The 7,875-nt window shown below is 49.9% G+C and overlaps 1 protein-coding gene across 1 annotated transcript in view; it reads left to right on the top strand.

Annotated features, from left to right (window-relative positions):
- Positions 1–6: 6 nt before the first annotated feature.
- Positions 7–7,875, top strand: part of CLDN11 (claudin 11) — a 15,980-nt gene continuing 8,111 nt past the window's right edge. Inside the window, exons 1-2 of the mRNA XM_005886571.2 lie at positions 7–260; positions 3,452–3,616. Of these exons, the coding sequence (XP_005886633.1) occupies positions 35–260; positions 3,452–3,616 (391 nt within the window). The 5' untranslated portion in view covers positions 7–34. The remainder of the gene's footprint in view (positions 261–3,451; positions 3,617–7,875) is intronic.

Raw genomic sequence — 7,875 nt, forward strand, 5'->3', positions numbered from 1 at the left:
AGGGGAGAGGCGCGGGGACGCCGGGGTGGCTGCGATGGTGGCCACGTGCCTGCAGGTTGTGGGCTTCGTCACGAGCTTCGTGGGTTGGATCGGGATCATCGTCACCACGTCCACCAATGACTGGGTGGTGACTTGCGGCTACACCATCCCGACGTGCCGCAAGCTGGACGAGCTGGGCTCCAAGGGGCTGTGGGCGGACTGCGTCATGGCCACGGGGCTGTACCACTGCAAGCCCCTGGTGGACATCCTCATCCTGCCGGGTAAGGACCCCCGCCTTGCGAGTGGCTGGCCCCAAACCCTCACCTCCTGGGCAGACTGGGGGGGGGGGCGCTAGACAAAACATTTCGAGGGCTTCAAGCCTATTGGGCCTATTTTGACACCTTGAGTCCCACCTTGCTGTAGTGTGGAACAGGCAGCGGCGAACTTAACCTCTCAGCCTCAGGTCTCGTCTCTGGATTTGGGGAAGAGAGGGGTGGCCACTGGCCGAGTCCCCCTGGGAAGTTAATGGCCTGAGACAGAGACACAGAGTAGAAACTGAGCCCAGGTTCATTACCGCCTCCTCGCCCGCCCCACGCTCCCACTGTCGACTGAGCAGCAGTGCTTCACTTCCCGGCCAGGCCTCCTCCCCAGGGGCCCTGCTTTCCCGTTAGATTCTATCCGCAGAGGCGAGATGGAGAGAGAGAGAGACACGCAGCCATTCTAGCGAGTTTCCCTGTCCTCCTGGGACGGGCGACGCGCTCTGGCAACTTAGGGCCACTGGCTTCGCTAGGTCGGTTCCCGCAGGCCCCGGAGCCCGTCTCACCTGACCCTGGAGGGCCACTGTGCTCCCTCCCGGCGAAGCCCGCCGCCCTGGGTCGCCCCCTCCCTGCCAGCGGGGTCTCGGAACGGGGAGAGGAGGGAGTGATGCAAGCCTGGGGTCCCTGCCGGCCAGGGGTCCCATCGCCACTGGCAGCCTGGTTGGCAAAGTCCGGGCAACAGTTCCAATTCAGATTTAAACCCTGAGCCAGCTGGGTGATTGGCGAGGTCACGGGCGCCCCTTCTGGGATTTGCTCTGAATCTCTGTCCTGCCCGGCGGGTGTATGGGCCCTGGCCAATAGAACAGGATTGTCTGAAGTCCCGCAGGCCTCGTGCTCATTCAAAGGCAAATGGCATATCCCAATGTCCTTAGCAAGCGAAATAATCGGCCCACGGCCGCCAGTCTGGGAGCCGGTGCGTGCGTGTGTGTGTGTGTGTGTGTGTGTGTGTGTGTGTGTGTGTGTGTGTGTTTCCTCTTGGATGAGCCTTTCTCATGACCCTTGAAGCCTCCCTTAAGTGCCTCCTATATTAGTCCTTGTCGTCGGAATCAACCGCCCCCCCCTTCCTCCTTGCTGCTCTGGTTTTTGGTTCTTACCCCATCCCGGCACATTTTGACTTGATTTTTGCTCATGTTCCTAAGTCCCTGTCTCCTACTGCATTTGGAATTCCTGAAGATAAAAGCGACCTCCTACTTTCTTTGCATCCCCTTCTGGAACCAGCATTGCCCTGGCACGCAGCAGGCATGCACAATGCACGCCAGCCCTCCATTCACTGTCCTTTTCTCCATTTTGGGCTTTTGGAATGACAGAGTTCCCGGTCCACTTACTGCTGGTGTAGGTCGACCTTGGTCATATTCCGATCCTGTGCTGGATCCCGTGCTCACAGTCTGGGTGATTTGAACAAGTGACTAACCTCTGAGAATCCCAGTTGTCTTCTTTTAAAAATTAAAATCAAACCAACCCCCTATCTTTCAGGGTTGCTTTGGGGATTAAAAGAGGTGAGAAATGTAAAACTTTTTTGATAGAGTAGATGCTCCATAAAAGGTAGCTATAATTTTTTGGTTAACAGCTGGGCAAGATATTTGTAGGATCCTTTGAAGCATAAAATTATTCCCTGCTTCCTTTCCCTGAAGTTCAGTTTACTAACAGTCAGTGCTGAGTGGTTTATTTTCAAAGAACATAGACCCTCTAACAGAGGGGAGTTCATTTTAGGGAGGGCTCCATCCTCCCTGCTTTCCCTGTCCCTTGTACTTTGGGTGGGGACAGGGACAGAGCTCAGTCTCCATCTTTGATTTCCAGACATGGCCTTGACACCTAGCATGCAGACAGCCTGCGTCATGAATTTCAGAACCTCAGTTTCTAGCCGAATGTCTCCATTGTGTCAGCCCCGGCTCTCCTACAAGCTGGGGGGAGAGGGGCATAGGGCTGTGGTCAGAGGTCCTGCCTCAAACTTCCTGTGGGTCCTCTCTGGGGATGTTCAAGACAATAGATATTTGGTTTATTGGTTACCTTTAATTCATAAGAAGCTGGGATGGACAACGGTCCGAAGTGTACCCTGTGGAGTCTGAATTCTGGCAGGGCATATCCTGCAAAGAGACAGTGTTGCAGTTGCATCTTGGGGCACAGGGCAGGTGGCCAGATTTGGTCCGAGGGTCCGGGCAAGTGAGGCGGAAGTTGGGGCTCGCTATTTGACTTTGTCATTAACTCTGCCTCTCTGAGGCCATGCCACTAGCTCCAGTTTGCTCTGAGCCAAAAAGAGAGTAATGAATACTTTTTTTTTTTTTTAAGGAGGGAGAGTGTCTTAATGAGAAACAATATATTTAAGTTTGTCAGCTTTTTCCAGTATCTTGTCAGACCTATTTTACAAGAATATTGCACAGATTGTAATCTGTTTCTTAATAAAGTTGTTACCTGGCATTTTATATGACAGTATAAAGCCCTGGTAGTTTTGCTCCTCTCTTATTATTCAACTCAGGTATTCTTTCATTTATAGCTGTATGTTTACATCATCTATTGTGGGCACTGTGTTAACTCCAGGTGTCTGCTCTCTAGGAATCCTTGGGTCTGGAGGGATGCCTTTAAAGCAATGATAATGGAGTAATAACACTAATTAATCATAGCTAACCTTTTTTAGCTCACTTAGCATGTGCTAGGCACTGTTCTAAGCACCGCATGAATAACTAACTTAATCTTAGTTGAACTCTTTTAGAGAAATGTAGGTACTATTATTATTTTCGCTCTATAAATGAGGACACAGCAACTTGCCCAAGGTCATACAGGTTGAGTGTATCAACAAGACACTGGAACCAATGGCCCATCCCTCACAGAAGGCTTTTTGGAAGATTTGAGTTTTATTCGGAGTCGTTCACAAGGTGATAAAACAATTGGACTCTGGGCCCCTTCATCCTGGAAGCTTGGACAAGTGGCCTAAACCTGGGATCCCATTCAGTCTCTCCAGCCCTCAACCTCCCTTTTTTTGGTCATCGAATCACTTTAAAAGTTAACATGTGATGTGGTCATGGACAACATGTAACACCTTCTAAGTCCTGGAATGGGCAAGAGGGAGGAAGGCAAGTGGTGCCGAATTCCCGAGAGGCAGGATTCAGGATCCAAGGGCTCCCTTGGTCTAACCGCCCTGTCTGCTCTCTTGCTTGTAGGCTACGTGCAGGCCTGCCGAGCCCTGATGATCGCAGCCTCAGTCCTGGGCCTGCCGGCCATTCTCCTGCTGCTGACAGTTCTCCCCTGCATCCGCATGGGCCATGAGCCTGGCGTGGCCAAGTACAGGCGGGCCCAGCTGGCTGGGGTTCTGCTCATTCTGCTGGGTAAGACAGCTTTCTCTATGGCACCCAACTCCGAGGAGACGTGATGAGTGTCAGATCTTCCTGTTGCTTCATCCAGTTTGAGGTGCAGGAAAGAAAGCCAATGACTCCTCTGTGGAATAGAACCCCCTCAATGTGTATTTCTTTATGTTTCATGGGGATAAGTTCTATCTACGGTGAGGGTGGGAGGGGGGAGAGGCAGAGGCCACTGAACATGAACATAAGTTAACAAACAAAAGGCAAAAAAGGATTTTAAGGGCAGGAGATACCTAAGGAAAAGACCAGAGGACAGAAAAGAGTTACACAGTGGCTCTTCAGTCAGACTTCACAAGGGAATTCCTTTTTGAAAATACCTGTGCCCAGGTCCCACGGCAGGTTCGTTGACTCAGAATTTCTGGGTATAAAGCCAGACAAAGATATTTTATGAAATCCTAACTACCTGTAAGGTGACTCTTACCTGGAGTTAAGATTGAGAACTTCAGTTAATGTACAAAGAAAGAATAGAGAAAGAGGAGAGCGATAGAAAAGTAAGATGTTGCCCTCGCTGGTTTGGCTCAGTGAATAGAGTGTCAACCTGTGGACTGAAGGGTCCCTGGTTCGATTCCGGTCAAGGGCACATGTCTGGGTTGCAGGTTCGATCCCCAGTGGGGGCATGCTGGCGGTGGCCAATCAATGATTCTCTCTCATCATTGATGTTTCTATCTTTCTCTCCCTTTTCCTTCCTCTCTGAAATCAATAAAAATATATTTAAAAGAAAAAGAAAAGTAAGATGTCGAGAGTAGTAGATCACTAGGTGATAATTCAATCTTTTATTCATCGAGCACCCGCTGAGTGCCAAGCACCACTGTAGACACTGGGGCTTATTGGATACAATATCAGTCTCTGCTTTGAGAGTACCCAGACATCTTGATAGAGTGTGGCATGTGCTCATCTTAAAGAGCTGCACACGTTGTGCACACACATTGGAAGACACCTAAGCCAGACCAGAGGGTATCCTGGAGTAGAGGAAGTTAGGTTTTGAGAGTTGGAGAGAAGGTGCTTGTGGATTGGAGGGAGGGACAATCCTCGCCCAGGAAATGGCCTGTGCTTGTTCAGCTTTGCTGATTACTCCCACACACAGAGGGCTTGACTTAAGCACATAGGGAGGGTCTTTCTAGCTCCATTCTCTCCAGTGATTTCATTTCTCTCTATTTTTTCCTGGAATGCTAATTTCATTAACACATTCTAAATCCTAATAGAAGACATGAATTTTAAGAACTCTTGTAAAGTGGACTGATACATCATTGAGGAGAAACTGGTGTGCTTATGGGTTAGATATACAGTCAAGGTCTCCTTGGACAAGGAATTCCTGTCCCCAAACTGGTATCAGACTATGTGCTTGAGGGGTAAGGGTGAGAGAACAAGGTTCTGTCTGGGTCATTGCCACTTAGTGATGGTCACCCACAGTGACACCGGTGAGATGAGGGGACAGGAGAGGCAGGGGCACCTCTTCACAAGATGGCAAAGGGATGGAGGTTTTCAGGGGCTTGTGAAGCCACGGAGAATTCTGAGGAGGTGTGTGTGTGTGTGTGTGTGTGTGTGTGGTGTGTGTGTGTGTGTGTTAACAGGAGTGAAAAGACCAGAATACCACTGTGATTTTCAGAGGAGAATCTGGGCATGGACATTTTGGTTGTAGCCACAAAGAATGTGTGTGGGAGTGACACATCAAACATACAATCAGCACCAAGTGCTTCATCTAACTCACAGGGGTACTTTTAAAAAATATTTTTTTATTGATTTAGAGAGAGAGGAAGGTAGAGTGAGGGAGAGAGAGAGAGAGAGAGAGAGAGAGAGAGAGAGAGAAACACAGATGGAAAGATGGCAAAGGGATGGAGGTTTTCAGGGGCTTGTGAAGCCACGGAGAATTCCGAGGAGGTGTGTGTGTGTGTGTGTGTGTGTGTGTGTGTGTGTGTGTTAACAGGAGTGAAAAGACCAGAATACCACTGTGATTTCCAGAGAAGAATCTGGGCATGGACATTTTGGTTGCAGCCACAAAGAATGTATGGGAGTGACACATAAAACATACAGTCAGCACCAAGTGCTTCATCTAACTCACAAGGGTACTTTTAAAAAATATGTTTTTATTGATTTAGAGAGAGAGGAAGGTAGAGGGGGAGAAAGAGAGAGAGAGAGAGAGAGAGAGAGAGAGAGAGAGAGAGAGAGAGAAACACATCGATCAGCTGCCTCCTGCACTCCCCGCCCCCAGGAGATGCAGCCTGAAACCCTGGGCATGTGCTTTGACCAGGAATCCAACCGGTGACGTCTCAGTGCATAGGACTGTGCTCAACTGACTGCCACACTGGCTCATTCTCAAGAGGTCCGGAAGGCTCTCTCTTGGGCTCTGAGGATGCAGAGCCAAAGCTGGGTCCGTTGTGTTAGGGGTTCATTTTAGCAATCCTGGCCTTCCATGTAAGTGTCGCACAATATCCACCAGTAAGGGAACACATTAAAACCCCCACAAAACCAAACTCAAACCCTGTGGGAAATAAAGACAGAAAAACAAAGCACACATAAAATCCCTAAAAACAACTGAATCATCCAGTTGAATAAGAAGGATTATTTGAAAAAATAACAACCAGTTGTTTGAAACTTTCCCAGAATACCCACAAGTAAGGGAACACATTAAAAACCCCCACAAAAACCAAACTCAAACCCTGTGGAAAATAAAGACAGAAAAGCAAAGCACACATAGACACGTTGGTATTTTATAAAATCGCTAAAAACAACTGAATCATCCAGTTGAATAAGAAGGGTTATTTGAAAAAATAACAACCAGTTGTTTGAAACTTTCTTTTTCAAATGGGGTGGGGGATGTATCCAGAATCGTAGAAAGGAAAGCGAGGTGAGGCTGAGTAGTGATGTGAGTTCCTCAGTCTGTTTGCTGCCCATGGAGGAGGTGTTGAGAGATCGGAACCCCAGGGAGGCTGCACCTCTCTGGCCCCTGGCTGCTAGGACTGGAGGGAGGGTGCCACCGCTCCTTGCCCTCTTGCAGCCTTGCATTTCCAGGGTTACCTGCTTCCTCTTTGATTGCCTCGCCCGGATTTATTTCTCAGGGGGTGTCCACCAGCCTCTGAGTTGGCTGTTGTTTGGACTGGAACGAGCTAGCTCTGGAAATGTAAAGCTCATTGTCTCAAGTGTGGCACCTGCTGGTCTCCTCTAGGTTTTCTCTCCACGGAGCCCGAGTGCCTTGTTTTCCCTGTTGGCAGAGGGTGGGAGGAGCGCGAGAGAGTGAAGGCTCCCTTTGTGCTGCTCTGGATTGGCTTCTGTCGCTCTCCCGCTCTCCCTGTCGGGGAGAAGCCAGTGCTGGGCTCACGCTGGGCTCTGAGGGTCACCCATGGCACTTCTGCTGAGACGTGGTCGCTGACCAAAGGGGGCCAGGTGGAACTGGAAACTGTGTCAAAGTTAATCTTGGTATGGAAATTGTCAACACTGTTAACTAGAATCCGTTTTTTTGTGACCCTGAGGATCTTTAATTATTTTCCCAAAAGCTTAAAACATCTTGTCTGTTGTCCAACAGCTTTATCTTCTGAGCAGAGTGTTTAATGATGTGAGGATTTGGTTCCTGCTGTGGGGGAAGGAACGGGAGCCTGGTGCTGCTGGCTTCCTGAACCCGAAGAGCAGCGCAAGCAGCGGCAGGCTCCTCAGATCAGAATGCATCGGAGGCTGATTGAATGTGTGGTTTTCCACAAGCCCCTGCTGAAGCAGGAGGTACCTACCTGCGCTTTATCTTATCATTTGGAGTCAGACCAACTCTGCTGAATCTCGGATTTACCACTCTCCAGCTATGCGAGCTGGGGCAGTTACTTAGTGTTTCTACACCTTTATATAAAACTAGAGGCCCAGTGCACAACATTCGTGCACTCGGTGGGGGGGGTGGGGGTGGGGGTCCATCACCCCGGCCTGCACCCTTTAGCAGTGTGGGCCTAAGCCGCAGTTGGACATCCTTAGCGCTGCCACGGAGGTAGGAGAGGCTCCCGCCACCACTACTGAGCATGTCAGTCATCAGCCTGGCTTATGACTGAGTGGGACCCCCCTCCCCCCTCCCGTGGGAGAGCACTGACCACCAGGGGGCAGCTCCTGCATTGAGCGTCTGCCCCCTGGTGGTCAGTGTGTGTCATAGTGACCAGTCATTCCCAGTCCTTCTGCTGTTAGGGTCAGTTTGCATATTACCCTTTTACTATATAGGATAGAGGCCTGGTGCACGGGTGGGGGCCGGCTGGTTT

This window comes from Myotis brandtii, unplaced genomic scaffold (assembly GCF_000412655.1).
Source record: "Myotis brandtii unplaced genomic scaffold, ASM41265v1 scaffold99, whole genome shotgun sequence".
NCBI classification, from domain to species: domain Eukaryota; kingdom Metazoa; phylum Chordata; class Mammalia; order Chiroptera; family Vespertilionidae; genus Myotis; species Myotis brandtii.